We start from the raw sequence: 21,136 nt of genomic DNA, 5'->3' as shown, positions 1-21,136 counted from the left end.
TGGAGGCAGCAGCAACAGAGAGTGGGGGGCGGATGGGGCTGTGTGTATGTATGCGTGTATGCGTATGCGTGTGTGTGTATATATATATATATATATATATATATATATATATATATATAATATACATACACACACACAGCCTGGCTCAGGATTGAGCCTGCATGTTTCCCCTCATGGCAAGCAGCTAGCTATGGGGGCAGACAGAAAAGAGGAGGAGCCAAGAGCGCTGGTGGGGGACAACAGAAGAAGAGGAGGATCGGCCACTGAGTGCAATACTATTGCACAGAGCAGGTAAGTATAACACGTTTAGTATTTTATTAAAAAAAGTAACTTTCTCACTTCAATGATACTTGGTTTAGCTGTTCTATTCCATTTAACTGTTCTTTCCCTCAGATGGTAGGACCACCCTATGCAGTGAAGTGTATTACTGTACTAAAATGTCCAGTGCAGCAACGATACCTGGACAAGTTGTGTCATGCTTTAAAAAGTCAAGGGCTATGACACTAGAAAATGCAGTGCAAAAAGCTTTAGGCTCCATTCACATTTGTACGACTCCAAAGTAGCTTGACTTTGTAATGCAACTTTGGATGGGTATGACTTGAATGCAACTCTGACCAAAGATAATGGACAACTGTTGCATAGCGGTTGCATGTAAAACATTCAGGTACAACTTTCATGCAACTTTTGAGGGTTAACATTGAAGTCTTTGGCCTTCAAGTTGAATGAAAGTCGGATCAAGGTAGTGCAAGGTACCTTTTAAGTTGCTGCAACTTTAAATCGCACATATATGAACAGTTATCATTGGAAAACATGGGGGATAACAAAGTCAGATGACAAGTCATACAAGTGTCAATGGACATTTAATATGATTACTAAAGTATAATGAGTTTATTATCCATTTTAAACACTCTCAAAAAAGGTAAAACATTCATTTAAGATCCTGCCATTGCCTTATTCCACAAATAGCACATATAATGTGACAATGGCCATTTGTGTGTTTTTGACCAATATTGGAAAGGTCTTTACTACAAGCTCTTCTTTCTGTAAGAACCTGTCTGTCTCCCTGCTGGCCCTGTGACTTGCTCTAACCTTCAACCTTCAGCTTGTAAAATCTTTGTGAGCCATTGTTGGTGTTTATCAAGGAAATCTTATATCTTACCTTCCTTCTTCAGGAGTAAATATTATGGGTCTGGAGCGGTCCTCTTCAGACACCTCAAGTGACATTTCTGTAGAAAAAAAAACACAAATTCCAATCATGATAATCAGTAAACATAATGAATTTAGGTTATATATTGTCCTGCCTCCCCATAGTGAAGGGCTGCATCTCCTCATTCATTTGCATTGCCATAAATAGGGCAGCACAGTGGCTAAGTGGTAAGCCCTTCCGCCGAACAGCACCAGGGTTGTTGGTTGGAATCCCAACCATGACACTACCTGTCTGTAGTTTGCATGTTCTCCCTGTGCCTGTGTGGGTTTCCTCTGGGTACTCTGGTTTCCTCTCACACTCCAGAGACATGCTGGTAGGTTAATTGGCTCCTGTCTAATATTGACACTAATGTGTATATATGAATGTGAGTTAGGGACATCTGAATCTAAGCTGAGGACAGGGACTGATGTGAATGTAAAGCGCTGTGTAAATAGATGTCGCTACCTGTAATAATAAATAAAATCGCAGAATTATGGTTAAATGTTATTTTGTCTGCAGACGTCAGTAGGAACAGTATTGCCTCAATCATGGACCTATGAATTCCTAAATGGATACTGCAAGCACTTTCCTCGCCAGCTTCCAGTTCTCGGTTGTGGAATGCACGCGACATAAACAATTGCGTATAATACTTTCCAATTTAGTTGGTACAGCTACAGTACATGTTAAGACAGCTTGGCTTCCATACTCATAAAGATGGATTTACAGGGCTGACTCACCCGAGGACTGCATGATGCTGACTCCAGACTCTGCGATTGCACGCACCATCTGAGGAAAGAGGCGTACAATCTTACATTACCTTGTTCCCTTGTAGGAGTGATTGACATTAGAGGTATTCATTTTTGTCCCTTTTTATTGAAATGTTTTCTGTTAGAGTTTTGTCTCACCTCCAGCTCACTAAAGGTTTCCTCCTCCCTCTCCCGGATATACTGCAGCGGCTCTAACACCGCACATCTACTCCACAGTGCCGTCAGCTCTGGGGCCATGAAATGCTCTAGTGAACAGATAACAAGCAGCAGTGAGTAAGAAAGGCTTTAAAGTCAAACTGGCAGACAATTTAAACATTTCACAGTAAAATAAATGTATTCCTGACAGGAAAACTGCCATGAGAGCTTTGGTCGGGAAAACCGGCCGTGTGTATGCTCCACCGCAGTGTTTCCCATAGGAAAACTGAAGAGCAAAAAAACGCAGAGAATCCAAGCGGGAAAAAAGACAACAAGTTCTCATTTTTTTGCTTGCAGTTTTCCAGTCGGGAAAACTGCTATGGAGCATATACACACGTTTTCCCGGCCAAAAGCAAACATGGCAGTTTTCCTGTCGGGAAATCCGATCGCGTGTGCGAGGCATAAGACTTTTTGTTCACTGACTGGTACAGTGATTTGTGTGACTGCGTCTACTTCTAGGAAACAAATCTGATTTCATCTGTATAAAGGTGACCACACACTATACCGTGTGATTGCACAACCTCTTTTGTTTTTACCATCAACTACATAGTGCACGGTCTGACTGATTTTATACAAGCTGAAGGTATTGGTTAGGTGTGTCCTCTATAGTTTTAATAAATATACAGAAGATTGTACAAAGACTGTACAATCAGATTGCTTGATGTATGGCCAAGCTTTAGGATCCTCATGTTACAATCTGATCATACAATATTTGTAAAATCTAATTTACCAAAATGATGTATTATAAAGACCTACCCAATAAACTTGTATCCAATTAGGCAAGCACATTCACTCACTAGATAGCTGTTGATAGATCTAAAGGAGGTTGTTATGTATGTGGTGAGGTTCACTATTTCAAAGTAGAGGTTCTGCCTAAAATTAAATGCTGCAAGATACCTGCTAGTTCATTTATTATCCATGAAACCAGCGTCTCTGTTTCTCTCTGAAACTCGATTCATTAGGGGGTGATTTACTAAAACTGGAAAGTGCAAAATCTGGTGCAGCTCTATATAGAAACCAATCTTCCAGGTTTTATTGTCGAAGCTTAATGGAACAAGCTGATTGGCTACCATAAATAGCTGCGCCAGATTTCCACTTTTCAGTTTTAGTAAATCAACTCCACAGTGTTGCTAAAAGCCTGACTTCAGTTTCACTATCCGATGAGAGTGCCCTCATTGGTCACCGTGGCATTCCCATTTTGCAGAGTATGGCAATCATTAAGACCCTCTAAAGTTTCTGATCTTTATTGGCCCTTCTCTGTAAACTGTCATAAACCAGATTAACAAAACACTGCAATAAAGAGAACTGCTCAGCTAGCTGAGCGCTTCTCTTTATTGCAGTGTTGTGTTAATCTGGTTTATGAAATTTTACAGAGAAGGGCCAATAGAGATCAGAAAAAATACCCTGCAGATCAGTGCCTGTACTCACCATAGGTTGGGGATTCGATGAGAGAGGTCGCTGTTCTAGGCTTCATATGAGGAAGTATTACAGGGCCCTAAAATAGTAATACAATTTACCAGTCAGACTTTTTATTACTCAAAAGAATCAAAATGATAATACTGACAGCTGAGGATTGTTCTTTTGTCCTTGGCATTTGTTTTAACATACCACTAGCTGTGTGAATACATTGGGATCACTTGTTTGCTTTTGCATCATCTTGCTTTCAATCTGTGTATTTTTGTCAATTATTAGTCTGGTTCCTCTTGCAGTTCGCCTGATGGGTCGGTCATCCAGCTCAGGCACTACCAGCTTTATTAATAAAATAAACAGATGTAGTGAGAAACGGCAATACAATACAATAAGTATATAGATGAAAATGGATAGATTTCTACATTGTAAGTTAGAGATGTGTATGCCCATATTAGGCAACATTAACCACTTAAGCCCCGGACCATATTGCTGGTCAAAGACCAGAGCACTTTTTGCGATTCGGCACTGCGTCGCTTTAACTGACAATTGCGCGGTCGTGCGACGTGGCTCCCTAACAAAATTGGTGTCCTTTTTTCCCCACAAATAGAGCTTTCTTTTGGTGGTATTTGATCACCTCTGCGATTTTTAGTTTTTGCGCTATAAACAAAAATAGAGCGACAATTTTGAAAAAAAATAATATTTTTTACTTTTTACCAAAATAAATATCCCCCAAAAATATATATATAAAAAAAACGTTTTTTTTCCCTCAGTTTAGGCCGATACGTATTCTTCAACATATTTTTCGTATAAAAAAATCACAATAAGCGTTTATTGCTTGGTTTGCGCAAAAGTTCTAGCGTTTACAAAATAGGGGATAGTTTTATTGCATTTTTATTAATATTTTTTTTTTTTTTTACTAGTAATGGCGGTGATCAGCGTTTTTTTTTTCCGGTACTGCGACATTATGGCGGACACTTTTGACACATTTATGGGACCATTGGCATTTTTATAGCGATCAGTGCTATAAAAATGCATTGATTACTATAAAAATGCCACTGGCAGGGAAGGGGTTAACACTAGGGGGCGGGGAAGGGGTTAAGTATGTTCCCTGGGTGTGTTCTAACTGTAGGGGGCGGTGGACTCACTAGGGGAAATGACTGATCGCTGTTCATACATTGTTTACACACACAGCTCCCGGTTCTCGCTCTGTAACGAGCAATCGCGGGTGCCCAGCGGTGATCGCGACCGCCGGGCACGTGCACGGGAGTCAGGAGCGAGCGGGGGGCGCCCGTGCGCGCCTCCATCGGCACGCACGCCCCTATTGGCTCCTGGGAGAGATGCCGTCGATCTACGTGATCTCGCCCAGCAGAGCCGACCTGCCGCCGTAAAACGTTTACGGCGGCTGGTCGGCAAGCAGTTGAGAGCCAGTTCACACTGGGGCAGCACGACTTGCCGAGCGACTCGGCAAGTCGACTTGTCCACGACTTCAGAGGCTACTTGCAAAATGAGTTCTGTATAGAAGTCAATGCAAGTCGCCCTGAAGTCACCCCAAAGAACTTTTTTCTAAGTCGGAGTGACTTGAGTTGCTCCTATTAGAACGGTTCCATAGTACAGAGCGGAGCGCGACTTGTCAGGCGACTTAGTCGCCTGACGAGTCGCCCCTGTGTGAACTGGCTCTTGCTTACTTATGAAAAAATTTATTGACAAATCATACATGTAAAACAGACCAAAGGTTAAAAAATATTTTTTTGTAAAAGGCAGGAAAAAGTTAAGATAAATAGAGTCTGCATTGTATTGAGATTACCAGAGTGTCAACATAGAAAGAGCAAGCAGATTTAACTAGAGAGGAGTGGAACATTCAGGCGGCTAGATAATAATCATGGCAGGTGATGCAAATAACAATGGTTCAGTTGCTGCATGATACCGGGAAAATAACGTATTAAGTTGGGTATACACATATCGAAATTCGGCCAGTTCAGCAGGCGGATGACAGGTCCATGTCCACTCCGCTATACAGAGTGGACAAGGACAAAGCCCGCTCTCCTCTATGGGGCGGTCGGCTGTAAACAGACTGCATGTCTGTTTCCATCGGATTGTCACCCGATCCGACCCACTGGACGGATGGCGAGCGTATCGCCATATGTCTGTTTTCAGCAGATTTTGACGGACCGGATGCCAGGCAAGTGTCGGCGGACACATCTCCTCTGACATCTGCCTCCCCATAGAGGACAATGGGTAGCCCGATTGGGTCTACCTGAAAAACGGACCGGCGGTCCCGATCAGTCTGATTCTGTGAAAAGGGCCTTATGGAGAACAATACAATGGTACCTGCAAGTACAGTTTTCAGATGTTAAACATTTTAAGATGGTATATAGCAGTGGTTCTCAACGGGTCATCATATCCTGGGCTGTTCCTGAAGCCCACACTGCTCTCCCAGACTTTTTGCGGCTGCCCAGCAGGGCTATTCCTGATGCCCGCAGCCACCCACTCAGCCTCTTTGCAGCTGCCCATTCAGTTCACGGCATAGGTGGGGGGCAGAGACTAGAATTCAGCTGACTGAGGAGGATTGTGAAGTGGGAGGGGCTAGAGGAGACCCTATCTCCTGATTTCAGCATAGGTATCACTGCTGCGAGACACCACAGAGCTGGAGAGCTGAGTAACACTACTTCTCACACTAGTTCTCAGATCAGCAGATGACCTTGATCCCTTAAGAGCACCTCAGTTGGCTGATCAGAACTCCCCCCAACATTGCAACTCATCCCAACTCCCCACCAGCACTGCCACCAAGGAGTAGGAGAAGGAATATAAAATACATGGAAGGGAGCAGAAAAAAGGCGGAGGAACAAAGAAAAAAGGAGAGAAAGAACAAGAAAGACGGCTAGAAAAAGGGATGGGGGAAAAAAGAAATTAGGATAGAGAGAGATAAAAGGGAAAGAAAGGAGAACAAAAAGAAAGTGGTGCATTCTAAAATGTACCATAAGGGGTTTGAATACTGTACGAGTGAAAGGGGCTCAGGGAGCGCTAAATGTCTGTGGGTTAGGGGCCCAAATTACTTGTCTTGCCTTGGGTGCAACACTACGCTACGAAAATTATTTTACTGTTAGGGGTCCCCACAACTTGGGAAATTTTATCAAGGGGCCACGGCAAACAAACCAAAATATAGACAGCTGTTTCAGTTATACTGGGTACACACAGGGAGGAATTTTTTTTCACTCAACCCAGTGGGCTGGGCGAAAAAAAGAGCAGTCTCTGTCCTAATGATGCAATGTTAAGTTGGCCATACATTATACCACTTATTCAATTTCCTTTAGATTTACCTTTAACTATGTAGTGTAATGCCCTGTACACACGATCGGATATCTGATGGAATCTAGTCTGATGGATTTTTTCATCAGATATCCGATGAAGCTGACTTTCATCAGTCTTGCCTACACACCATCAGTTAAAAATCTGATCGTGTCCAACGCGGTGACATAAAACACTACGACGTGCTGAGAAAAATTTATTTTAATGCTTCTGAGCATGCGTCAACTTGATTCTGAGCATTCGTGGATTTTTGACCGATGGATTTCCCCACAGACGATCATTTTTTTCTATCGTTTTTTTAACCATCAGATAATTTTAAAACCAGTTCTACGTTTTTTCACCGATGGGGAAAAAAAAACAATGGGGCCCACACACAATCGGTTTGTCCGATGAAAACAGTCCATCGGACCGTTTTCATCAGACGAACCGATCGTGTGTACAGGGCATAAGAGCCTGCCTGATTGCATACAAATTGTGTTTAGTTTTAAACCTCCTATTATATGGTTTTGGTAAATTGTATGAGAACATGTATAATGTAGGACCAACCTTAAGCTGGCCATACACCATATCATTTTCTTATTCAATCTCCTTCAGATTTAACTTCAACTGTGTAGTACAAGGGCCTGCCTGATTGCACACAAATTAAAGTGTTTAGATTTAACCTCATATTATATGGTTTTGGTAAATCTAAAGGAATTCTATAGAAGAAAATTGTATAATGTATGGCCAGCCTAAAGCCTCATACACACAGTCGGACTTCAAACAAACTTTTCTGTGGATTTTTGTTTGAAGGGGGTTGGCCGTGAACTTGGTATACATACACACGGCAGGACTTTTTCAACAAACTTTCCCAATATCAATATAGGACTTTTGTTGCCAAAAAGTTTGTCTGTTTGCAGAGCGAACTTTTGTCTGATGAAAACCGAAAAAGTTTGTCGATGGAGCGTACACACGGCCAGATTTTTTTGAAAACCTGCTCATTTTGAAGTTTGTTGTCAAAGTCTGACCGTGTGTATGGGGTTTAAGTTTATATTAGCAAGCTATAGAATTTTTTTTTTAAAAGTTTGTTTCGGCCAGTTTGCCTTATTCACATAGAGAGATGTGTACATTTGATCACTGTTGGGGATAGTTCACTCTAGTCTTAGACACTCTCAGTTCAATGGACAAGTGAGATGTGCGATCTACGAGCCGGAGAATGAATCGGTCGCCATAGATTTTCCCAGTCATTTCTATGACTCTCGGAGGCCCGGGCACAACGCTATGACATCACATCCGGGTCGGCGGATGTAAACAATGCTGGGGACTCGACTGGAAAGGCCAAGAGTTTTTTTTTTTTTTATCTCCGTCTTTCCAGCCTGGAGGAAAGATGTGGGGTCTTATAGACCCCACATCTCTCCATAAAGAGGACCTGTTATGCACTATTCCTATTACAAGGGATGTTTACATCCCTTGTAATAGGAATAAAAGTGAACTACATTTAAAAAAAAAAAAAGTGTAAAAGTAAAAAGCGCCCCCGTCCCTGCGTGCTCGTGCACAGAAGCTAACGCATATGTAAGTTGTGCCCACCTACGTAAATGGCGTTCAAATCACACATGTGAGGTATCGTCACATGCATTAGAGCAGGGATCTTCAAACTACGGCCCTCCAGCTGTGGTGGAACTACACTTCCCATGAGGCATTGCAAAAATCTGACATTCACAGACATGACTAGGTATGATGGGAATTGTAGTTCCTGAACAACTGGAGGGCCGTAGTTTGAAGACCCTTGCATTAGAGTGAGAGCAACAATTCTAGCCCAGGACCCCCTCTGTAACTCTAAACTGGTAACCTGTAAAAAAACATTAAAAGCATCTCCTATGGAGATTTTTAGGTACCAACGTTTGCGCCATTCCACGAGAGTAACTATAAACTAAAGGACTTATGAAGAAATGGTTGTGGAACGAATCATCTGAGTTTCCATTATTTCTTATGGAAAATGTTGCTTTGATATACAAGTGCTTTGGATTACAAGCATGTTTCTGGAACGAATTATGCTCACAAAAAAAGGTTTTACTGTAAACTGTTATAAAAAAAAAAAATATTTACACAATGCTAAGCACTGGTAGGGGAAACCTTCCCCAAGTGGTTTGCAGGGCATTTTTCCAGAACTCTCAAACAGGCAGAGGGAGCCTGCATCTCTCAGCCAATACAGCTGGTCAGGGGGCTTTACCAGACAGAGCGCCAAGGAAAGCAGAAGTTCAGATGGGTAAATGTCATTCCGTTTTCCAAAATTTCCAAGAATTGGAATTGATTTTCATCAGCGATTTTCTTACTTTGAATGTTCTTTTCATTTAGTTTTCGTCACTAAAAACATGCAGCTGTCAAATTTTGATGAAAATGTTTTCGTCAACGATGTTACAACTGGTCACCTGTATACCTTGTAGATGTATAAACTGTACAGTGGTAACGCATAAGAACAAATTTGTCTTTACTACAGTCTGATGTGATGGTGTTTTTATACACCTCCGAAAAATGAATTCTGAAATATGAATGTATTAACTATCTGGGCAAGGTCTCTGTACTGAGAATAGCGTGTGTGCTGGCATGGTGTAGCATGTGGCTTGAGAAGATTACACATCCCGCAAAATAATTTGCTTTTATATTACAAGTCTTGTGATATTGTGGTTTATTTACTGTATACATTGGAGAAAAGTCCAGGAGGCCATCATTAAACATTTATTGGACAATGGCGCGGCACACCTGAAAACTATACAGAGCGACTAACCATAAATATAACATCAGAAGTGAAGAGTAAAGAACAGAGCAGACGGAGGTGAGATTAGGACACCGTACCTGTGGAGACACTTGTTGGGGTGACGGTAGTTCTGGAGCTCCTTCTAGAAAGAAAGTCAGCTAGGATTCAGTACTACTAACTATAAATAGGAGAATTCAGTGGCAGCTTTACAATATTAGAAACCTTCTCGTCCTCTTCTCACTATAAAGTCTGCAACCAATATTCATACTGTAGCTTTTCCTTGATTGGCTGGTATCTTTAATACTTATTACAAACTTACTTTATTGTAGGAATTAATGGTACAATGTTATATTGCCGATAGTAGAAAGTAACACTTAGACCCCTTTCACACTGGGGCATTTTTCAGGGGCTTTTGGGCTAAAAATATTGCCTGTAATGTAAAGCACCTGAATAATACCTCCCCGAGTGCTTTCACTCTGAGGCGATGTGCTGGCAGGACATTAAAAAAACTCCTGCAAGCAGCATCTTTGGAGTGGTGAAGGAGCGGTGTATACACTGCTTCTCCAGCGCTCCTGCCCATTGAAATGAATGGGCACCGTGGCTGGTTTTATCCCTTTTTCGGCTGCTAGCGGAGGTTAAAATCGCCCCGCTAGCGGCCGAATACCTCAGCAAAAACGACAGTAAAGCTCTTCTAAAAATAACGGTGCTTTAATGCCGCCCCCGCCCCAGTGTGAAATGGGTTGATTTACTAAAACTGGAGAGAGCAAAAACTGGTGCACCTGTACAGAGAAACAATCAGCTTCCATATTTTTTTTTTTTGTCAAAGCTTACAGTAATTAAACAAGCTGAAGATAGAAACGGATTGGCCACTATGCAGAGCTTCACCAGATTTTTTACTCTCCCGTTTTAGTAAATTGACCCCCCATTGCTCGGATGATGTAGAAGTGTTTTTCTCATTGGCGACAAAGCAGAGAATTTTATAATTACCAAAACCAGGTTCGGGTAGAAGATTTTACATGGGTCCACCAATTGGTGAAGGGAATTCAAAGTTAGCCCTGGTTCACATTGGAGCGATTTGGCATGCGATTTGCCAAATTGGCTGCAATGGTATCATCTGAATCGGTGAGGCTCTGTGCGGATTCCCAAAAGTAGCATCTGTACTACTTTTGGTGACTTCGGGGTGCGATTTCCTTTGACATCTGTTCATCAACCCTCACAGATGTCTCTGAAATCGCCCCCCGAAGTTGGGACTGACATGCAGGAGTGAAATAGTGCAATTTCATTCCCACTGTCAGTGTGAACCTGGGCTTATACTGTAGTTAAAATGTTTCTCACAGTTTACGCCGCAATGTGCGCACAATAACGTAATTGTCTATCCTTGTCACTATATTTGGCACCATTTGTCACCAGTGTTAAATGCAAGACCTTGACAGGCTTACAATCTCATTGCGCTGTTGCCATCGTGTAACTTATTGAACATATGTCTGTTGGCACGCTCCTCCATGTTCGATTAGATTGTACAAAAATGAAATGCTATTCGATCGTTGTCTATCAATTATGATATATGGTTTTGGGGAAAAGCATCTGGAAGGATTAATGGGTGGCTCTGTTAACCTAAAACAAGGGAATGCCTTGGCTCCCAATTCAAATTTGTAATATTTATTTTCACAGCCGTTACGCAAACCTTGGCAAAATAGTCTGTGCACTGCAAGTGTAGTTGCTGTAGATCTCAGGGGAACATGCAAGGAAAATAAACTGCATTTTTGCTTCCACATAATTGGATGATAGAAATCAGCAGAGCTTCCCCTCAGATCTAGAGCGACTGCGCTTGCAGTGCACTTCTAATACACAGTGTATATTTGCCTTTGGTAAATTGACCTCAATGTCTACATTTCCAAAGGCCTAGACACCATAGATAACACACTATGGGGTTGATTTACTAAAACTGGAGAGTGCAAAATCTGGTGCAGCTCTGCATAGAAACCAATCAGCTTCCATTTTTTAGTAAAAGCTTAATTAAGCAAGCTGAAGTTATAAGCTGATTGGCTATCATGTACAGCTGCACCAGATGTTGCGCTCTTCGGTTTAAAGCGGAGTTCCAGCCATTCCTGTGTTTATTAAAAGTCAGCAGTTACAAAAAGTGTATTTAGCTGCTGACTTTTAATAAACACACACTCACCTGTCCCACCATCCAGTGATGTGGCCGCCTGATGCCTCGGTTCTCTCCCCAGCGGCAGCATCACAAGTGTGGGCACCCGGCTGTGACATCTTACGGCTTCACAGCCGGATGGGCACTGCGCATGCGTTAGTTGCGCTGCGCATCCTAAATGACCAGGCAATTTTCTGGGACCTGTGACATGTTCCAGAAGATTGCAGGGAGGGAGGGGGAGAAGGAAACTTCTGCTTGTGCTTCCTTGGTTGGCGAGCGAAAGTGGGTACCTGTCAAAACTAGGTACCACTTCCCCCCCCCCCAAAAAAAAATGACATGCCAAATGTGACATGTAAGAGGGTCAGGCGTCCTTAAAGCAGAACTTCCACTTTTGTCTGGAACTCCGTTTTAAGTAAAACAACCTCCTATACAGTAAAACCTTGGTTTGAGAGCATTTTGCAAGACAAGCAAAATGTTTTAATAAATTTTACCTTGATATACAAGCGATGTCTTGATATAAGAGTAGCGTCATGTCACAACTGAGTATAAAAATAGAAGAGGCGCCTCTAAGTGTAGCAATATGGTTACATTTAATGAAGGTACAACATTTACCAACTTATTGCTACACTTAGAGGTGCCTCTCTTCTCTTTTATACCCTGTAAAAAAATGCTTTGATATACAAGTGCTTTGGATTACAAGCATTTTTCTGGAATGAATTATGCTCGCAAACCAAGGCTTTACTGTATGTCTACAAACTTTGACAATCTGATAAACTCTGGAGCTTGGCACTTGTGTCGTTTTAAGTAGATCAGTGGGTCCATAAGCCTGGGCACATGGTCTCTTGCCAAATTTCCATTCTCTCATGGCTCAGTGTGATATTTTCACATGCGATATGTTTGTATGCTTTTGTTAAAGCTTGGTATGCTTATTTTAAAATAACCTGTAACCTGTGCTCTGAAGTGCCTTGTTTCCTTTTTAAAAACTCACACAAAGTATGTCTGTTTATCTGCCTGAAGTTATAAAACAATCCCTCATTGTGTGTCACAACGGTTATGCCCTTGTGTGACATGTTTTACTTCCCCTTTTTTTTTATCTGTAAACTGCAGCAACCATTTCTGTCCTGTGGTTTATGTAGTAAGACTCTCTAGTAATAGAGTTTATGTTTATAAAGCACCTTTCCTATTTCTAGACACAAATATTACCATTTTTATTTACAATCCAGTGGTATTATATTTTGATGGTTTGATGTTTCATATGATGTCATCACATACAACATCAATCATACATAAACATACCTTATTGGTTGTGAGTGTATAAACCCATGGACTGTCACAAAGTTCCTAAATCCTAAAAATAAGCTGCAACAGCACTTTAAAGCTGGCCATAGATGGATCGAAATTTGGACAGTTAAGCATCTATGGCCACTCCCATGCCAAAGAAGTCAGACAAATTACTGACTACTCTCGAACCACCTTGTCGGTAAAAAAATGCTCCTCCAATCAGCGCTGCAGCCATTCGGTGTAATCTGACAGTAGATGAATGCCCACTGTCAGAATACTAGAACACAGTGATGGAGGATTTCTCCATCCACCTCTCTTGTGTGGATGGGGGAATGTGTTCAGTTTTTTTTCTGATTGGCTGGCTGATTGTAGAAAAAATTTATCCATGCTTGGCTAGTCTGAGGCATTCTAAACAATGCTTAAAGTGGCACTTAGTCTGTTTTACCTACCTGAACTCCAGCAATGGGACTTCCTTGTCTCCGCCATCACCTTTACCCAGTCTAAAGCCCTGTATACACGGCCTAGAATCTCGTCAGGAAAAAAACGTTGTTTTTCCTGACGAGATTCTTGGCAAGAATCTCTTCCCGGCCGAGTGTACAGACACTCCATTCAAAAGAATCGCCGTTCTTTTGAATGGCACGAACGCGGTGACGTCATCGACTATGACAAGCATGCGCTCGTCACATTCAATGCCGTCGCCGCAATCTTGCTTCACCCTACCTATGCCTTGGAAGCTACCGCGCATCCGTCAGTCATTTCGAGCATGCGCGGGTTTCCACGGCGACAGGTAAGTATACAGACGCTCGGGTTTCTCGGCAGGAAAACACTGCCGAGAATCACAAAAAGAAAATAGAGAGCAGGTTCTCTATTTTTCTCATCTAGATTTTGGGCAGTTTTCCTGACGAGAAACCTGAAAGCCTCGTACACACGCACGGTTTACTCGCCGAGAAAGCTCTGCCAGCAGTTTTCTTGCTGGTTCTTGCTGAGAAAACCGAGCATGTGTACGAGGCTTTATAGGTCTGGCATCTTTAGCCATCTTGATTGGCCAGACCAAGATAATGTAACTCCTGCACAAAGTTAATGAATCCTGAAATGATGTACAATTGTGCCAGAATTGTACAGTGCGGTGCACAGCTCAGTTTACAATATTTAAGAAATTGCTAACAAACAGATAAGACACTTTTATTGCAGGAAAGACACACCAGGGTCTGTTCTGCAATAAAAAAAACTTCCTGTTGGCAAATATTTTTTTTAAGCTAAAGTTTCATTTTAGGGCATGCTAAAGTGGCGTGATACAGAAGAGGCCACTATAAATATACTTTAACCACTTATTTACCCCCTTAAAGCGGGAGTTCACCCATTTATAATTTTTTTTTTTTTCTCCCCTTAGATTCCTGCTCGTTCGGTCTAGGGGAATCGGCTATTTGTATTAAAATATGAGCTGTACTTACCCGTTTTCGAGATGCATCTTCTTCCGTCGCTTCCGGGTATGGGTCTTCGGGAGCGGGCGTTCCTTCTTGATTGACAGCCTTCCGAGAGGCTTCCGACGGTCGCATCCATCGCGTCACTCGTAGCCGAAAGAAGCCGAACGTCGGTGCGGCTCTATACTGCGCCTGCGCACCGACGTTCGGCTTCTTTCGGAAAATCGTGACGCGATGGATGCGACCGTCGGAAGCCTCTCGGAAGACTGTCAATCAAGAAGGAACGCCCATTCCCGCAGCCCATACCCGGAAGCGACGAAGAGGATGCATCTCGTAAACGGGTAAGTAATGCTCATATTTTAAAACAAATAGCCGATTCCCCTAGAGAAAACGAGCAGGAATCTAAGGGGAAAAAGTGCCCTCTAAGGGTGAACCACCGCTTTAATGACCAGACCATTTTTTTGTGATACGGCAATGCATCGCTTTAACTACCAATTGCGCTGTCGTGCAACGCTGTACCCAAACAAAATTTGTGTCCTCTTTTTTTTTTTTTTTCACAAATAGAGCTTTCTTTTGGTGGTATTTGATCACCTCTGTGTGTTTTTTTTTTTTTTTTGCACTATAAACAACAAAAGAGTGACAATTTTAAAAAAAAAAGCAATTTTTTCACTTTTTGCCATAATAAATATCCCCAAAAAATATATTTAAAAAACACATTTCTTCCTCAGTTTAGGCCGATATGTATTCTACATATTTTTGGTAGAAAAAAATCGCAATAAGCGTATATTAATTGGTTTGTGCAAAAGTTAGTGTCTACAACATAGGGGGGTAGATTTATGGCATTTTTTTTTCTAACGGAGATCAGCAATTTTTAGTGGGACTGTGACATTGCGGCTGACAGATTGGACACTTTTGATACTTTGGGACCAGTGCCATTTATACAGAGATCAGTGCTATAAAAATGCATGGATTACTGTATAAATGACACTGACAGGTGTTTTCTAACTGTATAGAGGACTGTATGACTGGGGAAACACACCGATCCATCTTCCTGCATAGCAGAAAGACAGGATCTGTGTGATCTCGACTGTCCGAACGGAGATTTGCCTTGTTTACACAGGCAGATCCTCATTCTGTCACTGCAGGGAACAATCACGGGTGACCAACGGACATTGAGTCTCCCGGACGCGCTGATTGGGTTCCCCAGCTGGCTAATGGGAGCGCGCATGTCCACAAAAGCACGTACAGCTACGGCAATTCGTGGGATTGTGTCACTTTGCCGCAGTATGACGGTGGCTGGTCGGCAAGTGGTAAAGTCTCTTTTTTTTTTTGTTTACATAAACATGTTATACTTACCTGGTCTGTGCAGCCCGGATCCTCCTCTTCTCTGGTTCCTCGCCGGTGCTCCTGGCTTCTTCCCCCTGCCGGGTCCCTCCACAGCAAGCAGCTTTCTGTGGAGGGAGCCTAAGTTTTCCTTACTTGCCTTCAATATGACGTGTCCCTTTTGCTTCTGTCTTTTAATTCAGTAGAAATCCTTCTCCAATGCCTCCTCCCAACTCTGTAATCCTCTGGTGTGGCGGGGGTTAATATAAGTGAGGAACTGTCACGGCCACTCATCAAGAAAGCCAAACTGTGCCCACCCTTTCTGCCCAGCTCCTCTATTCATAGAAGATGTACTACAGCATCTATGAATGTAATAGAGGGGCTGAAACTTTCAATCGTATGACCATCCTCCATTCTTCCAGTGTGTTCCTTTCAGGCCAGATTCACACCAATGCGAATTGGTTGCGGCTTAAACTGCATTCAATTCGCATAACATTTTAAAATACATTGATTTCAATGAGGATGGTTCACATATGTGCGATGCATTCGCACTGCGCATTGCCGAAAAAACGTGTGCATTTTCTAGGCATTGCGGTGCGGCTCAGGTGCGAATTCAGGCCCATTATCTTCTATGGGCACGCATCTGATTCGCAGATGTGTTCATTTCTCTTCAGGATTTCTCTCATTCACCTCAATACACTTCCCCCCTCCCCTCTCTTCTCCCAGGTCTCCAAATTCGCAGCTAAAACGGAGATGATCTGCTGAACAGTTCTCTTATCTCTCTGCAGCGATAACAGAGCTGGAATTCGCACCGCACAAGTGTGAATCCGGCCTCATAGGTAAGCTTAGGCTTTAAGTGCCATTCACATGCAGCTAGATGAATCGGAGTCAAATTACACTGTAGCAGCATAGAATTAGCTACTATCCATTTGCATCTAATGAACATATTTTTCGATGTATTTAATACAATGAGATATGTGTATATAAATGTATATAATATATACAGCATATGTTCTATTTGACTAATTGCATGCAATCTTATTGCGGTATCTTACCGGGAGGCATAGCGATTGGTTCTACTGGTACTTCCTCCAGCTGCATTGGAGCATCAAACTCTGAAACCATTTCTGAAGGGACACTGAAGGAAGAAAGAAGGAAAGTACTGAGCAAATGATGCCAGATCATTCTGTGAAAATAGAGTGAAGTGGTCCCATATATATCATTTCAATAACGCCAAATAAAAAAAACTTTCTGTCTGAGCAAGCAATACGATTAAAGGCAGACCATGGGTGATTCCATGACTGATTATTATCTAAAAGTAAAAATTGGGACTGTAAACCTCTTGCAAGTCAGATGATACAAACTTGTTCCAGGTCAGTGGTTCACTAAAGCCCTGTACACACGATCAGTCCATCCGATGAGAACGGACTGAAGGACCGTTTCATCGGTTCACCGAAGAAGCTGACCGATGGACTGATGTGCCTACACACCATAGGTTAAAGAAGCGTTCGGTTCAGAACGCGGTGACGTAAAACACGACGACGTGATCAAAAAAATGAAGTTCAATGCTTCCAAGCATGCGTGGACCTTTAACCGATGCTTTTGCAAAGTTCTACATTTTTGGCCCGAAGGATAACTGACCGATGGGGCTCACACACGATCGGTTTGGACCGATGAAAAGGTCCTTCAGTCCGTTTTCATCGGTTTTGACCGACCGCGTGTACGCGGCCTAAGGTGTCCATTTATCAAGAGGAGAACATGTTTATTAACTATTGTTCTTCTGATAAAGGAAGTCGTTGGTATATGTAGTAAATGACTGTGATGTGGAAGTGAGGAGTGAAAATTAAATATGCTGTATAGTTACTATATCGGCTTATCTTGGTTTATAAACGGACACCAAATTATTGATTCCAGAATCAGGATTCTCCTTGTAGGGCTTTTTTAGTGAGGCAGTAATGCTTACCATCCTATGAAAAGCAGTCCATGGTGGATCGATTTTCAAAGGGCAGTATAGCAACAGATGGCAGGCCTTCGGTACTTTTTTTTTTTAATTGCCAAACAGCAAGCATTTGGAATACTGTGGTTGCGGTGCATCCTTATTAATCTGACAGAGTGGGTTTGACAAACTCTGCAGCCCAAGGGAAAATTGCCACGGCCACAAAGTAAAGCACTGTGGCCATGGCAGGTGTACAGCAAGGTCTATTCTTTCTGCTTCTTTAGCATTACTGTCTATATTTATTAGGCGGTGTGTGTTCCAGATAAGTGCATATGGAGCCATTCAGCATTTTGTCATATGTATTTTACATTTATGGCACTCCAGGTATAGTGAACCTCTTCAAGACAGGAGTTGGCTTGTTGCTTGGAATACTTCACCCGTTTTTTTTTTACTTTTCCCATGCTTCAACACAATGGGGTTGATTTACTAAAGGCAAATACACTCTGCACTGCATGTGCAGTTGGCCCTGGAGCTTCATAAATGAGGTAAAGCTTCACTTTGCAAAGAATATCCAATCACGGGCAAGGAAAATAAAACAGCATTTTTTTTCTTGCACATGATTGGATGATGGAGATCTGGAGCAACTGCACTTGTAGCGTACAGTATATTTGCCTTTAGTAAATCAACCCTAGTGTCACAGTAGGGGTAATTATTTTATTACATGGTAAGATAGGCATTACCAACTGGTAATCAACATGACTTCTGGCAACAGACAACTCACATCAAGTATACAGTGCATGTGCTCACATATGCTTCTGTTTGTGGACACTCTTACCCAAGTTAAAGCCCCAGTCAGTGATAAAGCCATTTTTTCACTTTTTTTTTATTATGTTTGTTACATTTGATCATTTGTAGAGATCATACTATGTATCTTACAAAACTTTATTAAAGACATATTTAAAGTGAAAAGGGTTGAAGGGAGGATATCCTGCTGTGGGGCTTTCAGCACTTACATTGTCAATGTATTTTGGGAATACAGATAAGGTATATTTGATACCATTAGCAGTCGGTATTTGTTACTAATTTACTGTTGAAGCATTTGGTCCCAAACTCTTAAAAACTTGTTACACTATTTAACTTTCTTCTTATTTTAATAAAATAACTGCATGACCAATAAACATGTCTAATGTTACTTCACCCTGGAATCGGGGAACCTCTAACTTCTGTTACACTCATACGTGTTCCATCCACTTGCTCTGAAAAAAAAATATTGAATTACAAGTTCGTGGATATGTTCTCTTATACGTGTCCCACGTAGCATCACAAGCATAGATCATTTACAGTGCTGTACTTCAGTTTGGAGGATTAATACATTTCAGGTTCATCAAAATAATAGATGTTCTTTTTCCTGCACATTTGATTTCTTTAGAAAGCAGCCACAGACTGAGTAGAAAAGCCAGTTCACTGGCAGCATGCTGCAAAGATGAACCCTTGCTCTCTAGGGGGAAGCAGTGGTCTCTATGCAGAGATCTATACTCCTACTAAGTCAGACCTTATGGCTCTGCAATCAGCAAAGCTCATACTATCTGCTGATTGGAGGAACCCTTGCTTTCTGTGGGGAAGCAGTGATCTCTCTGCAGAGGTCTAAAATGATCCCAACTCAGTCGGACCTTATGGCTCTGCAATCAGCAAAGCTCATGCTCTCTACTGATTGGAAGAACACTCGCTCTTTTTTAGGAAAGCAGTGATTTCTCTACAGAGGTCTAACAGGACCCCTACTCAGTCGGACCTTATGGCTTCGTATCAGAAAAGCTCATGCTCTCTGCTGATTGGAGGAACAATTGCTCTCTGTGGGGAATCAGTGGTCTCTCTGCAGAAGTCTAACATGACCTCTACTCAGTCAGACCTTATGGCTCCTCTGCAATCAGCAAAGTTCCATGCTCACTACTGATTGGAGAGCTCAACAGAAAGACTACAACTTGCCCTCAGGACCCTTCTCAGCATGCTGACAGGGAACAGGCTTTTCTACTCAGGTTGTTGTTGCTTTCTAAAGATAACAAACAGTAAAACCCCATACACAAGATTAGATTTTCTGCAGATTTTTGTCTTCAGATTTACCAAAACCATATAATATGAAGTCAAACCTTAAGAGTTTCAGATTGTATGCAATCAGGCAGACCCTTGGTAAATCTGAAGACAAAAAGCAGCAGAGAATCTAATAGTGTGTATGGGGTATTTTTTGCATCGCATTTGGGCCAAACTCGCACAGAACCCTTTTTTTTGGTTCTCACCAGAATCGGATCACATGGGTGTTCACACCTATGCGATCTGATTCTTGTCCGAAATTTCAGTTTGCAGTGCAATATGCAAGCTGAAATGGGGGTGTCATTAACATTGTATTGACACTCGCAGCAGTTTGAGTCAGGTGCGATTCGGGAACTCGCAGTGGATTTCGCAGTGTTTACACATCGCACCTATGTGAACCGGCAATCAATCCAGAACTTGCCATGGAATACAGCAGCTATTCTGACCACTGCTGTATTTACTCTGTTTCATTGATCTGCCGATGAAAGCGGTGAACTTTGATCTGCCTGTAAGGTCAGTTAAAGCAAGCTCATCAGTAATAATAAAACCTATTGACCCCCTTTTAACTCTTAGTTTACCCCAACTCTCTTTTTTTCTTAACCATTGATATTTAAAGCTGAACTCCGAGTAATTAATTTTTCACATGCAGTGGGGCTGTGCCCGCACTGCACGAGATATAGTGATTGTAAAGTCTTGTTTTTTTATTTTTTTTCTTAAAAATAACAAACATGTTATACTTACCTCCTCTATGCAGTTGGTTTTGCATGGAACAGCCCAGATCCTCCTCTTCTTGGGTCCCTCTCCGCTGCTCCTGGCCCTTCCATCCTATCGAGTGCCCCCACAGCCAGCAGCTTGCTATGGGGGGCACCCAAGCCGAGTCACAGCTCTGTGTGTCCATTCTGACATGGAGGCCTGGCTCCGCCCCCTCTCTTCTGATTGGTTAACTGACTTTAATTGACAGCCTCAAGAGCCAATGACACCATTGCTGTGTCTTACCCAATCTAGAGGAGAGTCCCGGATGGCTAAGACGCTCATGGACATCGCTGGAGAGATAGGGGGCTCAATTATGTAATAAGACTCTGCTAAACAAAGACTTTTTTTTTCTTAATACATAGAATGCATTAGGATAAAAAAAAAAACTTCCGCCTTTAAAACCCCTTTAACTGCTCATTTTTGTCTAGGGGAGAGGAAAATGGAGATATACTTGCCTAATCCGCTGATCCTCTGAGCACAAGACTGGTCCATGCACTAGACTGCACTGCTACAGTAGGCTCCATAGGTCAGGAAAAGACCAGCACTGGGATGTGGGGAAGCGCCGTTTTCTGGAGGATCCAAGGATTGGG

The 21,136-nt window shown here is 42.2% G+C and overlaps 1 protein-coding gene across 1 annotated transcript in view; it reads right to left on the bottom strand.

Annotated features, from left to right (window-relative positions):
* REC8 (REC8 meiotic recombination protein) overlaps positions 1 to 21,136 on the bottom strand; it is a 58,918-nt gene that overhangs the window by 6,411 nt on the left and 31,371 nt on the right. Inside the window, exons 9-16 of the mRNA XM_040354670.1 lie at positions 18,907 to 18,964; positions 16,828 to 16,910; positions 9,697 to 9,740; positions 3,757 to 3,897; positions 3,577 to 3,643; positions 2,092 to 2,198; positions 1,924 to 1,972; positions 1,160 to 1,226 (exon numbers count right to left, since the gene is read on the bottom strand). Coding sequence (XP_040210604.1) covers positions 1,160 to 1,226; positions 1,924 to 1,972; positions 2,092 to 2,198; positions 3,577 to 3,643; positions 3,757 to 3,897; positions 9,697 to 9,740; positions 16,828 to 16,910; positions 18,907 to 18,964 — 616 coding nt within the window. The remainder of the gene's footprint in view (positions 1 to 1,159; positions 1,227 to 1,923; positions 1,973 to 2,091; positions 2,199 to 3,576; positions 3,644 to 3,756; positions 3,898 to 9,696; positions 9,741 to 16,827; positions 16,911 to 18,906; positions 18,965 to 21,136) is intronic.

Source organism: Rana temporaria, chromosome 1, assembly GCF_905171775.1.
Source record: "Rana temporaria chromosome 1, aRanTem1.1, whole genome shotgun sequence".
NCBI classification, from domain to species: Eukaryota; Metazoa; Chordata; class Amphibia; order Anura; family Ranidae; genus Rana; species Rana temporaria.
Note: the sequence above shows the minus strand (reverse complement) of the source record. Positions and strands in the feature narration are given on the sequence as shown.